The 26,546-nt window shown below is 37.6% G+C and overlaps 1 protein-coding gene across 3 annotated transcripts in view; it reads right to left on the reverse strand.

The window, feature by feature from the left end:
* Window positions 1-2,754: 2,754 nt before the first annotated feature.
* LAMA4 (laminin subunit alpha 4) overlaps window positions 2,755-26,546 on the reverse strand; it is a 103,481-nt gene continuing 79,689 nt past the window's right edge. For 2 of the 3 annotated variants that reach the window (XM_027631689.1, XM_027631703.1), the window contains 14 exons: window positions 25,166-25,308; window positions 21,700-21,838; window positions 20,462-20,599; window positions 18,842-18,975; window positions 17,393-17,557; window positions 16,543-16,696; window positions 15,661-15,851; window positions 13,927-14,116; window positions 12,918-13,073; window positions 11,749-11,908; window positions 10,660-10,790; window positions 8,178-8,271; window positions 7,077-7,196; window positions 2,755-5,572 (listed from right to left, as the gene is read on the reverse strand). In XM_027631689.1, coding sequence (XP_027487490.1) covers window positions 5,427-5,572; window positions 7,077-7,196; window positions 8,178-8,271; window positions 10,660-10,790; window positions 11,749-11,908; window positions 12,918-13,073; window positions 13,927-14,116; window positions 15,661-15,851; window positions 16,543-16,696; window positions 17,393-17,557; window positions 18,842-18,975; window positions 20,462-20,599; window positions 21,700-21,838; window positions 25,166-25,308 — 2,061 coding nt within the window. In that variant the 3' untranslated portion in view covers window positions 2,755-5,426. The remainder of the gene's footprint in view (window positions 5,573-7,076; window positions 7,197-8,177; window positions 8,272-10,659; window positions 10,791-11,748; window positions 11,909-12,917; window positions 13,074-13,926; window positions 14,117-15,660; window positions 15,852-16,542; window positions 16,697-17,392; window positions 17,558-18,841; window positions 18,976-20,461; window positions 20,600-21,699; window positions 21,839-25,165; window positions 25,309-26,546) is intronic. The other variant, XM_027631697.1, reaches the window with a different exon arrangement.

The following is a 26,546-nucleotide window of genomic DNA, read 5'->3' on the forward strand; positions in this document are numbered from 1 at the left end:
TAATCCAGCACTGCCAAATGCCATATCCACTGCCAAATCCACCACTAAACCGGTAAAGAATGTGTGATAAGCAAAGCAGTCGCTTGCAGAAAGCTGTCTTGTGACACAGATGGCATTTCTGCTTCCTGTGGGAGAACAAAAGCACTTCCATGCAACTCAGTTCATTAGGTTTTATGGCTAAAACTATCCAACAAAATAGTCTTTTCCCAAATATATTATTTCTAGTGCTGGTATGCAAACAAAATTTGCTATATGAAATCCTAATCCTTTATTTCCTCCTGGACATGACCTAGGATCCTGTAGAGATTAATTATAGGTCCACAGGAAACTAAAGTTATAGCAAAAGACTATTTTGAAAAACTTTCCTGGAAAGATTATGTACATGCTGCACCAAATAAAATATTGTACAGTACAATCTAATAATGTATTGTATACAAGAAATAGATATACACTAATTTTTTAAAACTTAATTGAAAGAGAAGAATCTATTGGAAATTAGTATTATTCTTAAGAAAAAGTACTGAGTGGCCCAAGGTTACTCAAGTGTCATGTATGAAGTTGTAAAGGACCAATAACTTTAGTGTTATAGGCATGTTTAGCATGAAAAGAGTAATACTGTCTCAAACACTTCTTTTATAAACTAATAAACAATGTAAAACTACATGAATATTAAGAAGGAAAACAGGTGATAATTTCTCTCTGGACAGTCTAGATGTAACTTATAGCTTAATTTTGTTCCCTGTGGTTATCTGAACTGGTCTAGACTTATAGGCTGTGGTCTGTTCTAGCTATTCAGTGTCAACCTGTTTCTATACTTCTTGCCTACTATCACGTCCTTAAAGTCTTCCCTTCACATGCCTTTTTGGTCTTACTTAGGCTAAAAGTAGTACAACATTGCTTATAAGCATTCTGAAGTTTAATTTAAAGTCTGCGGAATCTCTTAATAATAATGTATCTGGCTTGCTTTCTTCTTGTGTAATTAGCTACACTTTCTACTTGTTCTTTCAGTTAGTTGTAGGTTTTGTGTTCTATGTCCCATCAAGATTCAGCTTAATGGGATTCGCTCTATTAAATATGAGATTGCAGAAAGACACTCTGTGCTTTGACTTCCAGTATGCTATTAAGAGGTCAGTGCTGGCAAATGTTAAGTGATTATTCTCACTGAGCTTGGAAACACTAAATCAGAGATGCAATTGAGATTCATATTCGTATGGGAATATTTTTTAGCTTCCAGGAAGTTGATGCTTAATAGCCAGGTTGGTTTGATGAATATGCCCAGAGGTTTAATGAAACAGTCAGCTCAACTATACAAAAGAAATCATCACACTCTGACTTTCTGTTTTGTTGTAGATGAAGCCCTACTTCATCTACCATATTATAAATGCATGAATCTATACAGGTCCCATCAGAGACTTTTTGTCTGTGTTAATCATTTAGTCAATAGACTTATGTTAATGTGTGTTTCTTACCCTAAATTTCTCAGTAACTTTGTGTTGAAGGTGTTATATGGGAATGGTGTTCCACAGCCTTGGAACACAGATTGAATAATTGTATGAATAACCTATTATGTTATTGAGAGGAAATGAGTTGCCATGGACCACAATGAATCTGTGAATAACCCTTAAATCCCAACTGTAACAACAGCCAATAATGCATAACAAGTTAAATATGTGTGCTATGCTTTCAGCATCTTTTTAATAACAGTCATTTGACTATTTAGGCCACATGCTGCTGTAGGGAGAATACACTGGAATTCGAACTAATGCTATCCCTTGATTTATATCAGGTCTTAGTTCACATATGAAGGTTTGTTGGTTTGTAGTTTTGTTTTTCTGTTTGTGGGGGGGATGTTTTTTTTTTCTTTTTTTTTTTTTTTAACTTAAAAAAAATGGCTTTTGGGGAATTACTGTAAGGCTAGTAACATTCCATCTTTACTTTTCCTGTCTAGTCTGTTGTCCATACTCTTGATCCTTGAAGAGAGGGGGGATCTCAGATATAAGAGATGGAGGGGCCAGAGATCCTATTTAAATACTTTATTTTGAAACAGTTTGAAGAGTATTTCATTTTGAAATTGGATTCTTTCTTATGTATACATGCAAATATCCAGTTTCAAAATATTCCATGATATTATAACAGTGCCCTGATTTAGATAAAGGCTGCAACAACACTTATTAAAACGTTGAAGGTGGCAGAGAAAAGTTATAATTTCTTAAGGTCAGTGCTCTTTTTTTTGATAGGTTTTCTGCAGAATTGAGATAGTTATTTTGAAAATGGAAATGGATAATCTGACAATGTAGCTCAGAACGTGAAGGTTTTTCTCAAATCTTTGGAGATTAAGGGTTTTGTACTTTGGAGCTATAATTTTTAAGATAGATACAGAAGACAAATTGAATTCTGGGAAGGTTTCTGCTTAGGCAGTCACCTTCTCTTAAACACCAGCAGCTTTGAAATTAATGTGGAGGTGTATGTAATATAATGCATCACATACAGACTTTCTTTGGGGCATATGAAATGGTAATTTCAAGGTCTATGTGGATGTTGGGGGCAGGGAAATTTGAATTATTTTCTGCTCTCTCCTGAGTCTGCAAGTATCCTCTGGTTTATAGTATTTTTCTTTGGAAACCCTGTTCTGCAGAGGGAAAACCTACGTTTCTGAGGCCTACAAAGAAAAATTGAGGAAGATATCCTCCATGAATACTGCTATGTTTGATTAGCTGATGATATAGTAAAGAGAAGTAAATTGAATGGTAGCGATTTATGAATTTTAATGTGGTTTTTATTCACATGTACTGTTTTAGTGTATTTTTAGTTTTCCATATATAAAGTATGCAAAGGACTGATTAATCAGAAAAGTCATTCTTAAATGTAAATTCACAGAACAAAACCAAATCACATTGCAGCAAATATGGCTAAGAGAAATATTGTTTATTCACAGAGCTTGGATGTGGATACGAGAAAATATGCTTTGGTTTGAAGTAGGTATAAGACAGAAAAACATTCTGAGTATGTGAGTACCATTTAACATACAATGCTCCACTTAATACCAACATTAACTAAACTGTGATGCTCTTAGGGGGCACAGGCATATGCTATTCCTGGCTATTGCTGCTTAGCAGCTGCAGGCAACCTCAAAAGGAATTTCAGTAATCCTTGTAACAAACCTATCAGAGCAGGGAATCTGCTGTTCTTTTCTCTCCAGCAATAGGGTCATCGAAACCAGGGCCTGAGGAAGCTTAACTCAGGTTGTGGTGTCCTGAGCTTGATTGAGCCAATCTAACAACTCATTAGCACTGGAAGGAGGGAGACTTCCTTTTTTTTACCCCTGCTCCCAGCTACACTGTGATGACATCATGCATAGCCTCTGCTACCCACTGGGAATCCAGCACACTCATCTGAGGACATTCCCCCTCAACACAAATACCCAAACCAAAAGCCCTAAATATTTTCTGTTCTGAATCTACCAGGAGCAGAAAAGAGTTGAGTGGGCATAGTGGTTTTGGTATCTGAGACAAAGATGGCATTTGAAGGCAACTGGATTCAGGAAAGACCCATGTTGGATTCAAAGAGGCTGCAAAGGTATACTCTTAACTGCTTGCTTATAAACAGTGGGCTATTGAGTGATGAAAAGAGGGCTCTATATACCACTGCCAGAAGTACGGGGCCTCTGTAAGGAGTTGGAAAGGAAGTCAGTCCTCAAAGCACATTGCCTGAGAGTTCCAGGGAAGGGAAGTGGAGACACATTCAGGAGAAGGCAGGTGGAACAGGCATGGGAACTGAAAGAAAGAGCAGAGCTGACAAGGCTGATGAAAGGAGAGGCAGTGGCTGCTGGAGCCATGCTGTCTTCTCTCATCCACCTGCCACCCAACACTAGACCCTAAAGATAAGTGGAGAGTCAGTGATGGGGTCCCAGCTGCTGGAGAGTTCCTGTGCCAGTGTATCCAGAGCTTGCAGTTCTTTATCCAAAGTAAGCCAAGCCCACTGCAATCTGTCAAAACCCTTTCCCCACTAGAGGTAAAGTAGTAGGGAAGCTGCTTACACATGTCTTTTTCTGGTGGTTCCTCCAGCTGTCCATAGATTCAAGATCTTTGGATTCCAGTTGTCACTTGTGTGCTTTCCAGGTGAATTCCCAATCAATTTTTAGTCTCTAGGGTGTTGTCCTTTATTTTCACCTTTCATACTTTCTGCTTTGCAGCTGATCATCTTTTGAGTTGGTTCCAACAATAATTTTCCCAGCATTTGTAAAACTTTCTGTCAACAGTACTTTATTCTTAGAGAAAAGAAACCTAAATGGTTTTAATGCCTTTATGTGATCACTGAAGAGACAAAGTTTTGCAAGTGACTTGAGTTCAAGCCTACTGTGAGTTAAACCCTAGCATTAACTTCCATCTACCTTCTATGGTTATAACATAGCTCAGATTTGCAGCCCTTTGCCTTCTGTTTACATCTTCCTGCTTCACTCCCAGTTCCTCTGCAGCATCATATCTTCCAGAGGAACATGTTCTTTGTTTGAGTATTACTGCTGTAAACTAAAGTCCTGCAGCAGTCTCACAAGGAAGTGATGAATTTGTATAATAAGAGAGTCAACTGAAATTGGACCATGATTCTACTTTCTATACTTTGTGTTTACTTGTGTTACATTACTGCAAATGAAATCACGAGACTGTGAATTTAGTGCTATGTTTCTATGTAAGTGCATTTAAATATTCAGAGAAAAAACTTGGAATTTGGAATTTTGTCTCTCCCTTTCTATGTAAGGCAAGTATTACTCTAAAACTGCCCAGTTTATGTAAATGATCAAATATGTAAAGCATCTGTGTTAAAAGATATACATCCTGTCTTTACTCTGTGCTAGAACATATCCATGAAGTCTAGAAGTGGAATAAAAATTTTAATTTTTCATTGTTTGTAAGCTTACATAATTAGTATACTCTCTGCCCCCCATTTTATTTGAGGAATGTAAAATTAAAAATATACAGTAAAATCTTTTAACAGGTATTTGTGATGTAAATCTATTATCTGGTTTTATTCTTTAAAGAGCATTAGCAGATGCTTTCCTGTGAAACAAAGGGTGACTAAGGTATGGAGTGAAATGATGTAGAGATCTATCTTGAAAATAACATATTTAATATAATTTTAATTTCTTTTATAATCCCACATTTTCATGTAACAGACTGGCCACACATACACTATAAGAAATCGTAAAGCTCACTCTTGTGGTGTAGTAAGAGAAGTGCAGAAGCAACAGCCCTTTATTCTTCAGTGATTTTTCTTTGCGTGTAAATATTAGATGTGACCCTTAAGCATGCTGCTTACTGTAGATGTAGTTGTGATATTTTCATTCTTCTTCTCTTGCTGAACATGGTTACTTTTGTTCTGTTTTTCTTTCTGTGGTCTAAGGAACTTTACAGGATCAATGCAGTGTGCTATCAGGCTGCTGGACAGGTATTAATGCTTACAGCACCACTAACCAAAGCTGCTTTACTAAAACTCACTGGCTTTTCATCAATCATGAAGTTACGAATGCAGCCAATGAAGGAATTGCGTGTAGTCAGGCTCGTTGTTAGCAGAGACTCTGAAAGAAGCATATAAAAAAATTAAATAAATAAAAATTTAGAGCTCACGATGACCAAAATCATCAGTTCGGTGGCAGAATCTTTTAAATTTGCTACTAACTGCAGCTCTGCTGAATCTTCAGTGGGTCATTTAAAACACCTGTCTTACTGCCAGTGTAGAGGTCATTAGAGTAAGTATGGTTAGTTATCTACAGTTATGTAAAGCCTTGATACCATGTTGTCAGCAGAGAGAAAAATTGCATTTTTTGACAACTGCATTTTCTTTTAAGTAAGAATAGATGAATCCCCTTGTCTGTTTTTGTAATTATACATTACATGTATTGTCATCTGTGTCTGATTTGTTAGTTTGCATCTAATTTGCTGTATTTGCATGGTCATCATCATCACATCATCATGGCTAGGCTTCGCAAACAAAGATTTGGGGATTTGCATGGTATTATTTAGTATTATATCTTGTTTGGTTTTGTGAAGTTCTACGTAAGATTTTTCTGTGCCAGGGTGATAATAGTGTTATAGAGCCAATGAATGGCATTGCCTTAGTATTCTATAATTAATGTAGAAATAGAAGGCTCTGTTATGAAGCAGAACAGCATTTGCAATTACCCCTTTATATTACCTCTCTGGGAAGAGTTCTGTCCTAATAAAATTCCAGTTTGGATTTAAAGATGAAGAGGCATCTGTGCATAGGTTTTATTATTCCCCTTAGGCTCATTTTACCTCCTGGTAGTGTGGAATGGATGTGAACACCACACACTCAAGCCACTAATCCAAGATAAGCAATATAATGAATTTTGTAGTTAGAGCTGTTCATGATTGACATGCAAGGCACAGAGAAATAATGCTGCATGTTTTCAATGAGAAATGTACAGGAGTTGACTTAAAAATTGAATCACGTAGTGTTGATTACAGTTTGTATATGAACCCCAACAGAGTAGCTCTGTCTGTTGAATAAGGGAAGTAAATGTAGTAATCTTGGCCCACGCTACACAGATGGTCTGTGAGTCACAAATACACATGAGCAGACATCTGTGCAATAGAAACAACTAGTCAGAAAAAGAATCTCCTTGTTTTGTCTTGTGTTCAAAGATGCTATTGCTTGAAGATGAGGAAAGAAGCCTACTAGCAACTAAACCTTGAGACTCCAGTGACAGTGACAGCGAGTTTCCAATCCCATAAATAAATAAATTGTTTCTTAAAAGAACAGTAAACCCATACTGGGAGGTAAAATAGAAAAAGAAGGATTTTTTTTGTACTTGGCTGACTTCTCTACTTAGTCCTTACTGACCCTCCAGCAGCTGTGAATGTTTTGATTTCAATGCAGCAGCACTCTCTTTTCTTTGAGAACTCGAGACAGAAAATTTCTGATCTGCTCTTGTGCCTTTGAATTTTACCAAGTTGTTCACGTTTTGTTATTTTTTGACATGAAAACTCAGTCTTTATGCTTCCTCTGGAAACAGTGTTGAAATCTGAGAACAACATACCACAAAGCTGTGAAAAACTTACCTGGTACACCTCCAATAAACACTGGCTCCCTGTGGTCAATTGCCTTTGGATTTAGTGGCCCTACCACATGGTTGACTTCAGAGTCTACATCCAGCTGCACCACATTAGCATCTCTAATGACTGAAAGGAGAAGGAACAGGGATCAATAAGAAGTAGCACATGAGTTTTTTATGACAGAAGGGAGTTATCTGTTTGATCTGTTTAGTTAATTTAGTGTTTGCTAGATTGAGTGTGAGCCCTCAGTGACAGTACGTGGACAGAAGGGCCAGTGGAAAATACAGAGTGGGAGCAAGGGTGCTTTTGAGTGGGGCTCTTGATTGCTGGTGGCTGTGTCTAGGCTGTCAAATATGAGCATACAATGGCGTGTGGCTTAGGAAAACTGTTTGCCAAATCATTCCCAATAGGGGATGTATTAGAATGCAGTGATGTTTCTTCCTTGCTTGTGTGCCTGGGTTTCCTTCAGAAGGGAACCAGAATGCATGGGGAAAGGGTGCATACTCAGATCTCTTCTTGATGTGACAGCAGGAGACATCCTAAGTCAGCATCTAGACAGGAAGGTAAAGGGGTTCAAAGTACGTGGGTTTTAGAAGTACTTTTTTGACTTTCAAATCCAGGAAAGAAGGATGACTCTCTGGCATAGGGGCAAAATCTTGGCTGTAAACATCTCTCTATTGTGAGCAAAAGGCTCCTCAGGTCTGTCTTGACCTTTAAAGGCGGCATATACTTATGCCTATTACATTCTACCAACTTATTTAACCTCTAATTGAGAAAGGAAGAATATCATCTGGTATGTGACTTAGGAAAGGTTGTCAGCATTTCAGCTAGGCTGCTTTGTGTTTTTTGAATAAGGAGCTTCCATCTTTGCTTGTTCTTCATATCTTCACAGGAACTTGTGCTTGTCCTCCCAGAAAGCTCTACAGTTCTGTATCTGAGGGATGAATAAGACTGCATCTTTCACACAAACTTGGGTCTTGACAGGTGAAAAAGAAGAACTGAAAATATGACCACAATTCCTAGTGCTCTAGCCCATGGAGCTGGATATCTGGGGAGGAAGAGATGGGCTCTGTCACCTTAATTAGGGGATGATTGCATTTTACTGACCTGCAATTCGATGCCACCTGCCATCACAGAGACTCTGTTTCAGTGTCACTGAAGTTGAAAAATCCCTGATTCCATTATTCAATTTCACAGTAACCTGGGGAAAATAATGTAATTGTCACTGTAAACACCCTCCTTTTCTCTTTTTAACTTCAGTTATAATAATGATGTATTCCTCACTCAAAATATGTCAAGTATCCAAGACGAAGGAAAACATTATTTCATTAAATTCTTCAAAATAAAATACCTTTTTTAATCCACAATCTAGGTGGTGTTTTTTTTTGTTTGTTTGTTTTGTTTGTTTTGTTTTGTGTGGTTTTGTTTTTAGTTATTGTCCAGATTCAATAGTTCTGAGACATTTCTAATTTAACTCAAGGAAGAGTTCAAAAAAAGATTTAAAAATAACAGCTAATTTCACTCATTTTCTAGTACCTCTACTCTATAATTTCCTGTATGGTAAATTAGTGTTTAGAAGCATCAGATGACGTTTTGGCATCTTTCTAGCCACTTAATAAGGAAAACAGTAATGAAAAACCCAAGTATAAACAAACAGAAAAGATGTGAGAAAGGAATAGGTAGTGAATTTCAGAATGACTTGTAAGTTACTTTTTCAAGTTTACCAATAAATCTCTGGCAGAGCTAGAAAGTGAAACTAATTCTGAATTTTGCACCTCTGCTTTAGCTAATGGATTAGTATCTTTCTGCCTGGAAATGTTACAGCAGCAGCAGAGCAGTGTTGTGCCCTGATTGAGCGACATGAGATTCCCAGTGATGACTGCCAGAGAACTCCAGACTGAGTTCAGCCACTCAGGCTTTTCAAACATCAAAGTTGCCCCTGATCATGCTGACACGGTATTGACTGAAAATAATAGAGTCATAGAATGATTTGAGTTGAAAGGAACCTTAAAGGTCATCTAGTTCCAACCCCCCTGCCATGGGCAGGGACATCTTCCACTGGATCAGGTTGCTTGTAGCCCTATCCAACCTATCCTTGAACACTTGCAGGGATGGGGCATCCACAACTTCACTGGGCAACCCGTTCCAGTGCCTCATCAACCTCACAGTAAAAAATTTCTTTCTAATATCTAATTTAAACCTACTCTCTTTCAGTTTGAAGCCATTCCCACTTGCCCTGCCACTACAGGCCCTTGTAAATAGTCTCTCCCAAGGAAAGAACTTCTATTTAATTCTAGAGGGTCTCTGATATAGTTGTAACTAAGAAATTTTAAATATTTTTTTTTTTGCAGAGGGGCACCAGCAAACACAATTGAAATGATCCTCATGTTCTCTTTTATCCACCCTTGAACAAAATATATAGATTAAAGCAAACAAAGAATCATGAGGGAAAGTGACTCCTTAATAAATCACCTAGACAAGCTGTACTGATAGAGATGTGTACATTTAAAAAATGAATTAAAATTGCTGATCTTATTTGTCCAGCAAAACTGTTTTCACAAAGCAAGTCTTTCATAATGCATTCAAAGGGAACAGATAGTTAACGCTAAAGAAACACAAATGCTTACTAAGAATGTACTGGACTGCTGCAGTGACAAGCAGAGAAGAGCTGCTTTTTCACAGTGAATTTTGTTTATGAATTGCATACACATTGTACAGGAAGTGAGGTTTGAAGCAGTAAGTGAGACAGCATCTTTTGCTAGACCAACTGATACAGCTGGGAAAACCAAACAAGTTTCTAGACATCCAGACCTCCAGTTAGAACTTTACATAAGAAGTACTAGACTGGACCAGTTGTATACAGATTCAGCCTTTAAGTGTGGCATGATATGCAGCAATGCAATGTACTTTTACAATTTCTTTGTTAGTTCACCAAGAGCTAGCTACATGGGTAAGGATAACCTTACCTAGTTAGCTGTCAAAAGTTAGGTGCCTAACTGAAAGACCCATTGTTCCATTGATAACCAATATAGAAAAATAGGTTCTCTGAATAATAGCTCACTTAGTCAACTGTATTCGACACCTGCTTTCACCATGTTCAACTGTCCACTCAGTCACTCTGCTGTAGTTTCCTGCTCTTGTAAGAGAGGTGACAGCATGTTTCCTCAGGTGTTGCATTTCTCTCTCCATCATACACATATATGTTAAAGGAAGAAGAGACTGAGTGCAACTCAGACTTCTCTTTTAACAAACAAGAAATTAAAATTCATCAGCAGTTACCTTACTTGTGACATTTTTAATGTGTAGGTGAAAGAACAGCACCAAAGAGTCAGTGCTTTTGCTTCTTTTCAACTGCTCATGAAATATTTATAGTTTGTGCTAGTAAAGTGATCTGATCTTGTCTTGGGTGTTATCTTTTGTATTTTAAAATAAAAGTCTGGATTGCCTAATCTAAGCAGTTATCGTATTTAGGAGAGAAATAAGAATAAATTAATGGCAAATTTGTAAGACAGAATTGCATGTAGCAAAGCCCAAGTAGGTGGAAGAGAAATCAGTCAAAGCAGCAGAGGAAATATGACCTTCATTATACCTGTCCATTTCTCATGTGCATATTCAAGTACTCTCCATTCACACTGTGACCATGCAGTAGAATTCCTGAGCTGCTTCGGGGACGTATTTCAAAAACAACTTCAAATTTCAGGCCTAAACTGAAGGATTCATCTGTGAGGTAAAAAGAATAACACTGTTTTTGTGCTGAGTTAGTGATGAAATTGGGCATTTATTCAAAGTCAAAATAGAAAATCGAACCCAGGGTAGAATTTATTTGTCCTTAAAACTATTGAAACATGAGATAGCCTGGTGTGCTGTCAATGACCCATTTCAAGTTTTGTTTTGATTGTGTTTACTTGGAATACTAATGAAGGTTTATTTATTTTTTCTCATCATTTAAAAAATGTATTTTGTTTAAAAATTTCTTAGCAATGAAATGGACAACAGGAAGTAAATGATCTGTATTTTTTGGCAGTTTCTTACTGTGCAATTTGCTAGACATTCAGAAGTCATTATTGAGTGAGTGGGAATCCACTTGAGCTTTGATGATTCAGAAGGAGAAACTCCCTTTTTCAATCTGGTGGCAGGCCAGGGAGCAAATGAGAAATACTGTCTGATTCTCAGTGTTGCCAATGAATTGGGTTATGCAGTTTCCTTTCTTGTTCAGATCAGAGCCTATGTGACCAAATCACCCTTATAAAACACTTCCTGAAACACAGCAGGACCAAATGACAAAAACATGTGTTCTTTCATGCTGTTCTGCATCAAACATGCAGAAAGCATTTCTGTAGGATTTTTTAATTACATGTTGTTTTATTAATTGAAAAACTTAGGGGGTGACCATTTGCTGGTGTACTTGTCTTAGCAACATTGACTTCTACGGTAATTTTTACCATGTTATAACCAGTTCCCTTGTGAAATTATTCTAATTATTTGGAATACATAGACACAGATGTGTTTATGTTAAGTTTCACGGTGACATTGGGACCAGTCACCATCAGCTGCTTACCACAATAATGATCTGTATCCTTACAGCTCACAGCCTCAAAAATTACTATATCCTTTAGTGAAATATGCCATTCTGAAGCACAATCTCATTATAGGATACATTTGTTTAGAAGTGTATTACCAAGGACGACATATCCTCCTTCTGATGAAAAGTATGTTCCTGCTTCTGATGGGCCTTCAAAGCAAGGCGTTACACTAAATGTCTGCGAAGCTGAAGTAATTGATCTTCCATTGAGCTGTAAGTTGCTGAGACAGCCACTGAAACTGTAGACAGAATTAATCTGAGGGGTAAAAAAAGCATGATTAGTAGATAAACTGCTTGTGGAAGGAAATAAATTCTCCTGTCCTTATTTTTGCTTGTTTATAAGCTAAGGCTGTAAGGCTGTGATTGTCTGGCTCATTTAATTACGTGTTGTTTTATTAATTAAAAAACATAAGGAGTGACCATTTACTGGTGTACTTTTCTTAGCCACATTATTCTACAATAATTTTTACCATATTATAATAATTTCCCTTGTTAGGCTCATAACACTGAAGATTAACTTGAAGTAAACTTTGTTATGTTCATTTTTACTTTAACATTCCTAACAAGATAGATAAACTCTGAAAAAGCAGACCCCTATCTCGCCTCTATGCTGTGAGGTATTTATAACACTGCCTTGCTCTAGTTGTGTTTTGTTTCTCACAGTTCAGTAAGGACTCTTTGAGAAACAACACAAGCTGGAATTACCTTGAAGGCAAGAGAGACATGAAAGGCTACAAAAAGCACTTTTCCTGCTTCCCTTCTCTGGAAACTGTTCTTAATTAAAATTCTAAAGATTACCTTGAATGAGACTTTGTTACGTTCATTTTTGCTTTAACAATCCTTTCTATATACTTCAGTACCAAGATGTAGAACAGAATCCTGACTTCTAGGTACTGTTTTAAAACAGAGATACTAAAAGAAAATTCAAATCTCTTTGAAACCCACCCTACATGTCAGACTTCAGGGTGAAATTGATCTTGTGTAACTTTATCTGTGTCATCTCAGTTTGGATGTTACTAAGATTTTTCTGTTCCTTGTGAACCACTGGCTTTCCAGTTGCTGCTGCAAGTCTGTGGAAGCCTAGATGAGCTACCACCAGCCCAGTAATGTGGGAGCTTTGCTATAGACTTGAACTGAGGTGTTTGCTCCACAGTGTGCCAAGGATTCAGATCTTAATATGCTTTTGGCTGAACCCATCCCTACAGTCAACTTTTGTATTAGCTGTACACAGAGGTATGGGCTGATTTAACAGGTGTCTGCTTTACCTGGATATTTTTTACGGCTTTTCCGGGAGCTACACCTCCAATATAGAGTGGTGCAGTGACTTGCCAAGCATTAGTATTACCGCCGAAAGATTCTTCCAGTACTCGGAGACCATCAATTATCAAGTGACCAATATTTTTACCTCTAGTAAATATCACCTAGGAAGGGAAATAAAAAAGTGTGGAAGATTACTTTCCTTTGTTAAGGGATCGCTCCTGTGCAGTGGGAGAAGATAGGATGTTTGAGAAGAAAAGCTTGTGAGTGATACTCTACCAGCCCATTTTGTTAACTGCCAGTATTCTTTGCTGGGCAACCTCTTTTTTCACATTCATGTGAAAACTAGATAGTAAAACTGCTGACTTTCTTACGTTTTGATGTACAAGGCAGAGGTAATCAAGGTGTGACAAGGTCTACTGAGATCTATCCGCATACATGATTTGTTGCTACCTATCACTGTTGGCATTTTCACAGTCTTTACTAGCTTTATGGTCTGGATTCATCCAACCTGCTTTAAACACTTAAATGCCCAAGTTAGTAGCTTAGTAACTGTAGATTTCCTCGGTAGTTAGTGTGAAGAGAGATATCTACAGAGGGAAATTCACCCTGACTCCCAAAATTGTCTTTTTATTTTCGTAGACTACAGAGGGAGCCCAAGACAGCTGTGCTTGTAGGCATTTCAAAGACATTTGCTGAACAAAATTATCATAGTTATTTCTTTCCTAGCTCACTTAACTCTTAATTGCCTTACTGTTCTGCTTGTTTCTATCCCTTCTATTCAACTGTTAGTGTTGGGTTTTGCTGGATTTTTATAACTGACTCACTTTCCTGCCCTTAATTAATGACTTGATAAAATGCAACACGGAAGATTTAAAAATATTGGTGGAAGTTTCTCAACATATAGGTGTGTTTATGAATACATGAATGCAAACTCCCTGAGCTGTCACATTAGCAGTGTCTTTACTGCAGCCTTGATAGGATGTGCCATCATAATGATTGATTTCTTTTACTTACATCGTGCCACAGACCATCATTGTATTTCTCTTGGCTCTTAATCCTTATCTTCTGATGACCAGCATTAAACATAAAAATGAGTCGGCCATGAGCAACGAAAAGGGCCATGAAGTTGGTCTCTTTTTGATCCGAAACATAGAAAATCATTCCATGAGATGAGTGAGTTTTCAGACTGATAGAGAACTGAGCTCTGGCACAAAAAAAAAACAATATTAAAAATAAAGTAGATATACTTGACTTAAAACAAACATCAAGCAGAGGAAGACTGAGATTTTGCTTTCATCCAGAACAATATATATCTCCTTTATGGAACTAGTGTTTCTGAGAAACATTCGGTGCTGGTTGTTGGAGTAGAATTCAAAGTTGAAGAAGAAACTGCCTCGCAAGGAACTTATTTTAAAAAATTAAAATCTCTGGAGTGAATAAATTCAATACAGACCACAAAGAACTGACACTATATACACTGCATTTCCATTCCTGTTGAACAGCAGTGTTGGGGGAATTTTTAACTGTGGTGGCATAGAGGCTTGATAGTTCACAAATCTTTAATGCTATTCCAGACTTGGTGTTAAGCTTCCCCTTCCTTGAAGTTCCTTGTGAAATCCATGGCAACATGGAAAGTTGTACATTGTTGGTTTGACAATACCAACAGTGAACATTTCTTGAGTTATTGCTGTTATTACTTTGGGTCTAAAACGTGTCAAAGTTGTATTGGTGTAGACAGTGTCAAAACTGACTCCTCCTTCTTCTCAGTTAACTAACCTAGCTTCCATTCTTCATATTATCTCAAGAATCTTTACACTGCCACTTGCATGTGTGTGTACGTTCCATACACACTTAGGCCCGTGCCAATATCAGTTGATTTAAAACCACACAAGTCATGTGTTTTTTTTAAAATGCACGTTACAAAGAAGAAGATTTAATAATGGTTGGAAGATATGTTGTAGGGATGAAGATGGGATGAAGATATTAGAGTTTGGGGTTTCCTTCATATGGGCACCATCAGGACTGCCCTAAATAAAACACTATTGAATTAAAATAAGCATAGTGTGGTTTTTTTATTTAAATTAGGAAATAGCACTCTTCTGAGTTAGTGGTCTGGTATGCTTCCAGGAAGTGCTGTGTTGTTGAATTTATAGTCTTTAATGGAAATTATTAAACCAAAATCCTTGTTGATCTTAACATACTGCATGACGTCGTCTTTGGGAGTATGAAAATGAAATGTCAACAGTATCTGGACTCATTATTACTTGAATTTCCATTGAATTGGACATAGCTTTATGTCCTACTGCACTGTGTAGATTCCTAACCATTAAACTGCTGACAAGGTCCACTCAGCATGTAACTGCTTCATTTTTTGGTGAACTTTCATGTTCTTTTCCACCTCTGCTCCACTGCCATTTCTTCTTGGAAGAGACACTGATTGTGCATTGCTTATACAGAACTAACATCCTCAAAAGCTTCATATAAATAGGCAAGGAGACAGATTTTGTTAATATACAATGCATATGAAGATTCCACAAGAGAGATGTACCTGGAAACATTCTATATATTGCTCTTACTCAACTGAAGCACGTTTTAATATAACCTAACAATATCCTCTATGCAAAATTTGGCCTAAGATATAAAGGAAAAAGCCAGGGTAACAGCAGAAATGTGACCCTTTTTAAAAAATTTGAAATACATCTTTCTTCTGCTCAGTATATTTAATTTTTATTTCTAAAGTCACTTTACCTTTGACTGAAATCCTTTGGTATGTGATCAAATTCTTGCCGGCTGTTTGCTGTTCCTCCAAACTGATATGCGTGTTCAGTTGCCTTGGGATTCATGGGCAAGTGGCACTGAGGGTCCCTTTGCATATTCACTTGATAGAGTTTTTTAAGGCCAGTTGAAGGCTGTGAAATCTTATCTTTCTCTCTTTCCACCTTCATAGAAAAAGAACTATTAACCATAATTTTAAACTAAAATTAACATAATAAAACAACAGTATCATTTATATCTAAGCTAGTAATATATTGTTTCCTTACATAAATACCAGGACTGTTTCCAAGTAAAATTTTCCTTGAACAGATCTAATATAAATGCTGGTTTAGGACAGAAGAAGGGATAAACAAAATACATGTGTAGCTAACATAATTACAATTCAATTCTTTTGCAGTTTTCCTAATTAAATCTTTTCCTCTCTGCTTTTGGTGGTATGAGCTGTACTCTAGGCATAAGAGGACATGCTTGAACTAAAAATTCTGCATGCTGAAGGAAGTATTTGTTTCGCATTTATAATAATGTATGCTAATTGTAGCCAGTAGAAAAAGCCACACAGAAGGAGCTGAGAACAGAAGCAGGTTTATTGCTTTTAGAATATAGAAGAAATCAAGAAGGCTTTTTTCTGCAGTACTTTTTTTAAGAAGTTCTAGCAAGAGAGAATGATGCAAGTGTAGGCCAGATAGATTGTGTCAGGGCAATCATTTGCAGTGATGGGAATATGCAAAGGAGCAGGATACTTCCCTTTATGTATCTGAAATTGTCTTTATGCATTTTGGATCCATGATTTAGAGAATTTCCAATCATGGCATTTTGGAAAACTCTAGAGTGGTACTGGGGCAATTTGCAGCAAACCTTTTTATTACGGTTTCCTTTGGCTTTTGATGAGTTTTTTCCTTTCTTATGGAGAAGAGCTACAGGAGGAGATTCAACAGGGCATCCATACAAAGATGTTTGAACTTTCTCGGAGTACTTCTGGAAATCTTCTACTTCAACCTCTTCATCCAACCTGTTTCAAAGAGGAGGTGACAAGAACACCTTTTTTGTTTTTTTTTTTCTCCAAGTGTTGGAATTGTCTTCATAAAAGTCACAGAATTGTACATTTGTAGTTTAAATGATGTTTGAATGGGTATTTTTCATTCTTGGATCATGGATAAAAATACAGATTGACCACTCAGTCTTTGGGTAATGTGGACAGCCTATACTACCTCTGACTGTTGTTATGCTAGCGTAAACAAAGAGTATCAATCTGCAGCATCAAATTAACTTTTAAAATCTTCTGTATAAGAACATTTCATAAAGCAGTTAAGATCAACATATTCTGACCGTTTTCACATGACCAAACTCCTAACTTCCCCAGCTCCTGTGAGACGCTTTAATATAATTTTGTTTCAAAGGCAGAGCTGAGAGCTGCATAATATAAATGTAAATTACAGCTATGCAAATTATACATTGCACCAGCAGCATTAGCAGGTACAGTACTGAAAGCTGATTTCACCAAGTTATTCCCACCTTAACAATATCTTAATCTAGCAGGTCTGTGCCAGCAGATTCCATGGCAAATAAGGTAAGAAACTTATTCACACATATTGTCTAGCCTCACAAAATGAGACAGGAATTTTTATTGTGACAATAATCACTTCTCTTGACCTACTATTCAAGCTCTTAGGCAATGACTGCCTGTGTTCGGGAGGAATATGCGCACCTAGTGAAGTAAGCATTGCTTATGCAACCAGTGAAGTTGGCTTGCTGAGTTCTGAGGGGAGAGCCACCAAAATAAAACTTCTTGATGCTGTCTGGGCTTTTCCCTGCTCTGTCCTTTGCTGGATTCTTCTTGCTTTGTTTCTTGTCATCAACAGTCAGCTCATACCTGCAAAGGCAAAGCATACATTTGGCAGGCTAGTTTTGGAAATGTCAATGCCAGTGGTTAGACAACATATTACACACACCCAAAATGCTCCACTCAGTGTATACATCTCTGAATGGTAGTGCTCAAAGTCATGAGAAGACCTTCTTGCTTTCAGCTGTGCAACAAGTAACAGTCCAATAAACCATTGACAAAGTTGTGCACAGAGACCCATGGATTTAATATTATCCTGCGGTTAATTGTGAAGTCCAAAAATATACACTTCACTCAGTGAAGAAAGATAAACTAAACGATTGCTGATAAATGGATGGAGCCACCATTTGGGTAAGATAAGATCTAAGCACACGCTAATCCTTCTTGTTTATGCCTCTATCCCTTTTTCTTTATCTTTCATCACAGAACGTTGAATTTTGAGCTTATACAATGCTTTTTGCCTGATCTGATTTTGCAACACAAGCCAGGAAGGATTCTATTGTTTCAATAAGAAACTGAGTATAACTAAAGCATCAGACATAGATTTTGTTTGACAAGGTCAAAATTCAGCACACTAAGGGAAACACGACAATCCCCAAGGCTATTTCAAGGCACCTTTTCACACCATCAGCTTTTCAAAATATGATGCTTGGATGTCAGAAGTCATAGATACAAACCTCCACTTCCATTAGAAAAGTGAGAATTAACTTCTTGCATCTGCATGGACAAGATTCTTGAAGAAAGTTGTTTTGATTATTTGACCTTCTAAGAAAATTTTAAAAATAGAAAACAACAGTAAAACATGCTAATAAACCAATGCTTTCAAGCTTTTTAAGAAGCACAGAGAGAGACTTATTCCCTAGTGCTGTATTTAGTCTTACATTTGTGGTTGTCAGTGCTAAAAATATTTTGAACATGTTCCACTGTATATATCCCAAATGAATGCTTTATGTGAAGATGCCTCAATTACTTCAGAGTCAATTGGGAATTGCTTTAACAAATTAGAAGAACCAATCCTGCTGAAAAATGAATCTCATGCTTGTCTTGAATTATATTAAACTGCTTTCTTACCTGAGGACAAAAAAAGGACTGAACTTTGAGAAAAACTATTTTTTTGGTTTTACTAAAAATTCCAATCATCTTGGAACTGGCCAAGCTGGCCAGTTTTCAGTCACTGAATTGGTCAGTTAAAAATATCACTTAAAAAAGCACCACTTACATGTCACTTTGAAAGTGAGTATTAAATGATAATATGCTTTACAAGAAATATTTATTTTCTAAAGGTAGGGACTAAAAGATGCTGGACAGCTTTACCTTTCTGGGGTGATAGAAGTAATGATGAAGTGGGTTTTTCCATCATTGTAATTTCGGTCTGATGACTGAATTTTGGTTCCACTTGCATTTAAAACAACAGCACCTCTGTCCATAGAGATGGATAATACATCTGACTGAAATACAGACAAAAACATCTTCATAAGCAAGTATAACACTGAAAACTTATCAATTCTCTGCATTTTCCTGTTGTATTTATTTTCCTTCCTGCTGTTTTCCCCATTTTTGCTTAATTTGCAAGAAGTTACACTCTGAGAAGCAAAACAGGAGATGATATCATTAGAATTTAAATTCTTGCTGAATTCTGGGAATTTTGCTGCTCATTATGTCTCATGTGTCTGTTACATGAGCTCCTTCCATCTGGCACGAATGTATGATGTTTACATTTCTGGTAACCCAGTACTGTATTGAGCAGCTGTTACTGTGAGAATCCTGCTGTCATAAGATCAAGACATTTTTTTCTTTGCCTAATTCCTCCTGATCAGACCTTTTCAATCACTCAAAATTATCTCAGAGATAAGATCTGCTATCTGGGTCAGGCATATAGGATCATTGTGCCACTAGCAGGAATACTCTCTGTTCCCTTAGAGCAAGCAGTGTCACTGTGCACTGGTAGGAACCATACTGTCTCATTCTCTCAAGTGCTAAATAGCTGAATTTCTGTTTATTAAGTAGGGCACTTGGCACCTCGTAGGATTAGAGCTTTTGAGTTAAAACCTGAAGTGGTGTGTGTAAGGCCTCATTTATGCAAACGATGTGGATAACTGACACGGTTACTGATTTCAATTTAAGGTAATACTCCAGGCTGCAAAATGTGAGGTGTTATCGGTGTCACACAGCCTTCCCTGCTGCACTGCTGATGATATTCTGCAAGGATAGCAGAACAGACATTTGGGGGTGGTTGTAAATGTTCTGTCATCTGAGCTCATGCTTGCTGCAGATGCCAGTCTCAGCCTGCAGGATCTTGGGATTGCTTTGTCTCACACAACATTTTGTGTCCGTATTTCTGCCTGTGTCACACTTCTGAGGGGGTATTTAGAGCAGCCTGGCTTCCCATAGCTGCAAGGAGCTATTCTCAAGTGCAGCTTTTCCCTGTCACACATGGAGGTCTGATTACCATCTGGGAATATAGGCAGCTTTCTGACTGATTTCTGTCGAGTCAGCAATGCTCAAAATACTATGCCACTAATTCAAACAAACTTTACTTCTAGGTGGTTGTCTCTGGAAGGCAAATGGCAGGTCCTTTGCCTTATTTTTGCCTTAGTATTATTTGTACATTGGTAGCACCTACAGGTCCAAATAGGGATTGCAGTGCTGCTGAGCACAGCAAGATACACTGCACAAATTGAGCACAAATGGTGATTCTAGGCATATGATCCAGTTCTCTTTGCAACACCAAGATAATGTCTAAGAATTGCTAGTTTTCATCTGTAGATCAAACGCAAACTGTGAAAATGAAGTCACCAATGGATACTTCTATATTGCAGACTGCTTTCTCTATTACGAAAGCATGAAGTGAAAAATTCTATTATTCCCCTAGTATTCTCCTGGTAAAAAATGCAAGGATAAAATAAAACTAACTGTAAAGAAACAGATACTCACTCCCTCAGAATAGTAAAACAACAGCCCGCTGGGCTGCAATGTCCGGAAATTAAACCCTCCTTCAAATTCAGTAAAAAGGGACGCTTTTTGGCTTGATGCAATGAAGCTCTCTCCATTGAAGTATGCATTGCGGGACATCTGTGTATTAAATAAAACAAAATTACAAATAAATCTCAGAAAACATTTCAATAATAAAAAGGATGAGGTTATTTCTCTTCTTCTTGGTTTGTTTTTTTTTTTTTTTTAAGGTATGACCAGTTCAGTTCTAGAAAGTCTTACATTTTGCCTCCATGTCTTAACCTAATTTATATAGGCTTTCCATCACATGCTGGGAAAATCTGAAGAAAGTGTAGCAATTTATTCTCAGTCTCCTGGGATCTTGGCCTCATTCTAAGTCTGCTGATGTTAGTGAGCATGAAGAGTGGAAGCAGATGGGACTTAGGCCCCTGTCTGAGCTGTGTGGCACTGAGTCACAATTCCAACACGTGATGTATTAGTTTGTGTGTTGCACCAAGTGTTGGGGTGGGGTGGAAGGTGTTGGACATGGTGGTCTATAACCCTGTGAATCTCAGGAGCAATACTGGGTCCAAGGTAGGACAAATTGCATACAGCTTCCTTGTTGACAGAAGGTGAGATTGTGTGAGGAGTTCTGCAAGTGGTGAGATTTCTTCACAGGTTTGTAGCATGGCTTTGAACAGACATGACTGCAGGATGAAGATGCCAAACACTGTTTAGATTTATCAGCCTTGCATTATTATGATAGAAGGCATCAGAAGCAAAATGGCAATTTTCTCAGTGCTATTGCTGTGCAGTGTGTGTGTGTGTCACAGAGGAGGAGCTGATCTTGAAGGGTGAATGTTTTGCTGTCTTTTCCATTTCATACATCTGTATTAGGATGCATGTGAGGACAATTCTCCTTGTATCTTTAAGAAAAACAAATTACATTGCAATATTTCTTTTCAAAATACAGCACACAATTTATTTCAGGCCTAGCTTTCACACTGCGATTTCACATACGAGAAGAATATCAAGTGAAACACCTTGTGCTGTAATTCAGGGTGAGAATTGGGTAGTATGTCAGCAGACTTAACAGACACCTCCCCCCCACACCTCCTTTACCAGTTAATGAGTGAATGATCATTTCCCTGGTTGAAGACTGTTCTTCCATCGTTTGGAGTAAAACTCAAGCTCACATTGTCAAAATTTTGTTATTATGTCACAAATGATGTCATGCTTACCAATGAATCCTCTGGGCACCCATAGCTGATTCCCAGTGTTCCTGGTTCTTCCAACAAGTTGAAATCCTTCTTTTGGAACTGGAAACCCTTCATGCAGCCTTTGAAGCCGATACTTCCTGCCAGATGTGAAATAATGCTGCTGGAAAACAAAGCCAAACAAGCTGCAGTTAGATAGCCCTTGCCTTTCTGGACAGACTTTTGTTGCCAAGATGTTCTAAAGGGCTTGGAAAAACTTTGATCGTTTGCTTCACTAGTGCCCAATTCTTGCATCTTTATGTAAAACAACTAATTAGCTGCATTATATGTTTTGAAAAGTCAAAATGCACCAGTTTTAATAACTTTTATGGGGAGAAATACATGAGAGTTCAGAGAGGACGTATATATAGAGTAACTTTAAAAAGATAATAATGGATGCTGAAATAAACTGAAATAAACTAAAACTAAATTAGACTTATTTTAAAATGTATTTCTACCCCTTTAAAGTGAAAATCAATGGATTTTTATCTCCATTTTTCTAAAATTTTAGAAAAATTCTGATTTAGTTTCCTGTCTTGCTTTTACAAGCAAGCTCTAGTCTTGCCTTTGGAAGCAAATGGATCTCTATTTCTTAAAAGAAGTGTCAACAGAAGTCAGGGAAGTAAGAGTAAATTCTACTTGCTGACTTGTGGGTTTACATAATTGTAAATGTGAGCAGTAGGTGAGCTTTCAGGATCCTTTTTATGTCAGATTTGAGGTAGACAGCAGTTGAGTGTATCCCAACTGTTCCTACTCATTACTGTCAGTTTTTCAACTCCACACCTTAACAAGATATAACAATGTTACAGCATAGGGTGAATATAATTAAATTTGTCCTCACAATTCTCAAGGTGTAAGAAGAAGTAATTTGTGTAAAATCACAGTCTTTGACAGGGCAAGGAAATTAGATGGGATCTACTGGGTACCAGTCCAAGAGATAACCAGGGAACAAATACACCGAAGGAGTGAATGTAAAATCCAGAGTTTTGACCTGGCTACCTGGAAACAGTCTTTGTTCTTTAAGTAATGTGTGCCTTAGCAGTGGGATTCTTTTCACTTCATGTGCTATGATACTGTTGACTGCTTCTGCACTAGATATCTGTGAGTTATCTTCTTGTAAGGTAGACATTGGAAACCTGGCAGATGAATCAAGCTCTTAGAATGCTTATTTTTACTGCATTGGCAAAAATGGACCATCAGGTCAAGTAGTGCAGGTGTACTTGTACAAGTTTGAAATAAGGTGAGAGGAGGAGTGCTGTAGGAGCTCAATCTGCTCCTCAGTGAAACCAGCAGGAAGACGAAATAAACAGGAAGGCTTCTGCCATTCTCACCGAGATTTGGATCAAAATGTGGGTTATCAGTCTGCCTGTATAATCTTTACTCTGACCATGTGACTGGCTGAATGCCACAAATCTGCCTGTTAAATGCCATTAACCTAACAACATGTTCTAGCAGCAGGAACTATGGAAGATAGGCTTTCACCTAAAGAAAGGCTTCTGAATTCATTTCTTAACAGTTCTCAGTGCCCCATGCTCCCACGTCCCCTTAGCTTTCTGCTTTATGCAGTGACTGAGGTGGAAGAAAAATAATGTATAGTGGTACTTCTAGATTCATTTATTTGGAGAAAAAAAGGCAATTGACAGAGAAAAGTGCATTTGAAGTGAATGAAAAGACACTGCTTTAAAAGAATATGAAACTCCTCCTCTAAGGCTAAAGCTAGCTTCCCACCCTGCTGTTGCTCAGCAAAGTCAGTAAAATGTAAGTCTGTCTGGAAAAAGAAAGCATAAATATCAGTAGTGGATAGCAGTAGTAGAGAGATAGTAGTACATCATCAGTAGAATATTAACTTATGCTCCTGATGAAAATGGAATGATATCACCACATTTGGACCATACTTTTTGCTGTCTACCTTGCCATGAGAATGAAAACTGAGTATAATATCAGAGACAAAGCTGTAGCTATGTTTAAATAATTTCTGTATATATTTTTCAGCATTATAATTGATCATATTTTTACAATGTCTGCTTTTTTTTTCTAATATAACTTTTTAATTGAGATGTTATTTTTCCTGCTTTGAGACTACCTTCCAGGTGTGTACAAGAATAACTACAGTCTGCTCGGAAAACTGCAGGCATAATTCATGTGATTCATCTTCTCTCCTACATTTGTGAACAAGTCTTATCTGCCATTGAACTGCTCAATTGCGTAGATTTGTAGGTCCTTCTGGGCTTTTTCAGTGTTCTTTAGGCTTGATTAATCAAAGTAATTTTCACCATCCTTTTGTACTTTGTTCCTAGATCATTAATGTATTTAATACCAACTCTAAGAGAGATCCTTTGAGCATGTGCTCTAGACTTTTTATATTGCGAAAATTGAAGAGTTAGTACCATGTCCTACTTTCTCTTTCCCAGGTACTTGCTAATCCACTGCAGCTTTTCCCCTCTCCACTCCACTAGTTTTCTTAATAGCCCTTTATGACAGACCATCGTAAAGAACTATTTGAAAGGACAGATAAATTATATAATCTGTTTCTCCCTTGCCTGCCACTTTGTTCACATGTTCAAATAATTCCATGGGATTGAAAGGCATCATTTTTCCTTACCTTATATTTGTCCCTATCTTCAAAGCTTCAAGATAAGGTATTATATATATATATATATATTTTTTTTTTTTTACATGGAGGATATTTTAAAGAGAAATGGTATTCCTTTTAGTAGTTGTGACACTTGAAGCAGCAGCTGGAGCCCTTCAGAAAATGCAGGCCTTGCTGTCTGATCCTAGGAATGAATATTACCTATCAAAAGAGCATACTCTTCTCCAAACAGCCAGTCTGCTCTCAGAACTAGACCCTGGGGTCTGGCAGATTCCTACTGCAGGAAATTAGAGTTATAAACTCTACACAGACTAAACTTGCCTTCTTTCAAATGGCGCAATGGGAAAATGAGACTTTTTCTTTTCTTCCTACGCCTACACAGAGCCAGCTGACTTGGATCTAGAGAGAACCTGAGATGGATAAGAACTGAAATGCTTAGTAGGAAAAAGACCATCTTTAGATTTGAAAATGCAGTTGTTAGAGGGTCTTGATCCTGCAGCTAGTGCATTGCTATTTTACAAAGATCACTTTTTGCAGAGTAAGGAGGAATAGCAATTTTATATAATCATGTGTTCTTTGAAAATGCCTTTTTATTCTAAGAAGCTGACTTTTTCTGTTACCCTTACTGAAACTAGGCCAGTTTCAGTAGAATTTAACTGACTGTGATGGATCAAGTCTTATCCTTGGTACTTCAGAGCTCTGAGAGACACTTAGAAGAATGTCTGACGGGTTGTTTTACATAAGGTGTTGATGCCAAAGAAAATGTTTTATTGTTAGCCCTTCAGCAAAGGTTATACAACAAAACTTAAATATGGTGATCACTTGAATATAATGATTGAATCCCAGTCATAAACCGACCTGGAGTGCAAGATCTCAGCAGGTGCTCCTCCAATGTAGATATCTGTGAATGGCATTGCTGTTCTTTCATTGTCCACACTTTTTATATGTCTCCTGTCTACTACCAAGATCATCTTCTTAGAATTGTGATAGATAATAGAAATCTGAAAAGAAAAGCGTGTGTTTAAAAATGTCATCTTTTGTAAGTCATCATGGTGACCTTGCAAAATTGATTGGATCTTTGTATCTTTTTGTTTGAAAAGTTCCTCTGATTTATCAAAGAAATTGTTTGTACAGTGGGAGATGTTGGCAAAGATTACTACTAGGAAGCTTATTTTGATTGATCACAATTTCTTTGATGACTGAATCCTCAGGATATTTCACTTACGAATAAATCTACATGAAAGTACTCTTGTCAAATTCTGCACTGCGGCAAACAGATAAGCTCCATTAACCTCAGAATGCTTTCTTGATTTACCCAAGAAGTTAGGGCATACTTCTTAAAAAACTTATTTTGTTGTGAAAGCATAAAAGGCATAATTGTGCTGTACTTTAATATAAATAGAACTATGGTTGGGGGTCAGGAATCAAGTTGAGCTTACATCAAGTAGATGGCAGGAGAAGCAACTCACTAAGGGAGATTTGCATAGTCACAGTTACACTGGCTTAAACCAAATTCCTGGAAACCAAATGCAAGTAAATATTTTACATCTGCTAAAGTCCATAAAATACTGTGCATATATAAAAGGATGCTACCAAATCAACTCTCTTTTCAAATGAAATGGGAAATGCTGTATTTTTTGTACTACAATGCATAGCAACTAAGGTGGTGTCCTAGTTAGAACAGCTGGGACCAGTTCATCACTGTATGGCTGTAGCCCAAAACTGTGTATTCTATAGCCTTCCATGCCATTTCCCAGAAACTGTTGTCAATAGACCGTTTACACCATCTGCCCAGAGCACCCCTGACTCCTCAGGCTATAAACTGGGTGTTAAGAGGCCTCTGAGATAGGAGGGTGCCTCCCTTGTCCTCACACCCTTTGTGGAACTCCCCACCCTGAGGGAGGCACTGGGCATTCCTGCCTGAACCTAAAGATATATATAATCTTGGAGTCTTAGGACTTTTTTAACCACTCGTGGGAAAGAGAGAAGGACTGAACCACTGCTCTCAACCAGACTGCAACCACCACGCTCGACCAGACTGCAATCACCACTATTGACCAGACTGCAGCAGCACTCTCACCAACAGGTTTTTTTCCCTCTCCTTTTACTTTGGACTCAGGGGGCCCAACGAACACCACTCTCTTCATGCCCCGGGGTGCTGGGTTATACATTTGGGTTTTGTGGGTTAAAACCAACTGTTTGTCTGTATAATCGTATTTATTGTATTATTTTATTGAAT

Source organism: Corapipo altera, unplaced genomic scaffold (genome assembly GCF_003945725.1).
Source record: "Corapipo altera isolate COAL_440 unplaced genomic scaffold, ASM394572v1 2b, whole genome shotgun sequence".
In the NCBI taxonomy this organism is placed as follows: domain Eukaryota; kingdom Metazoa; phylum Chordata; class Aves; order Passeriformes; family Pipridae; genus Corapipo; species Corapipo altera.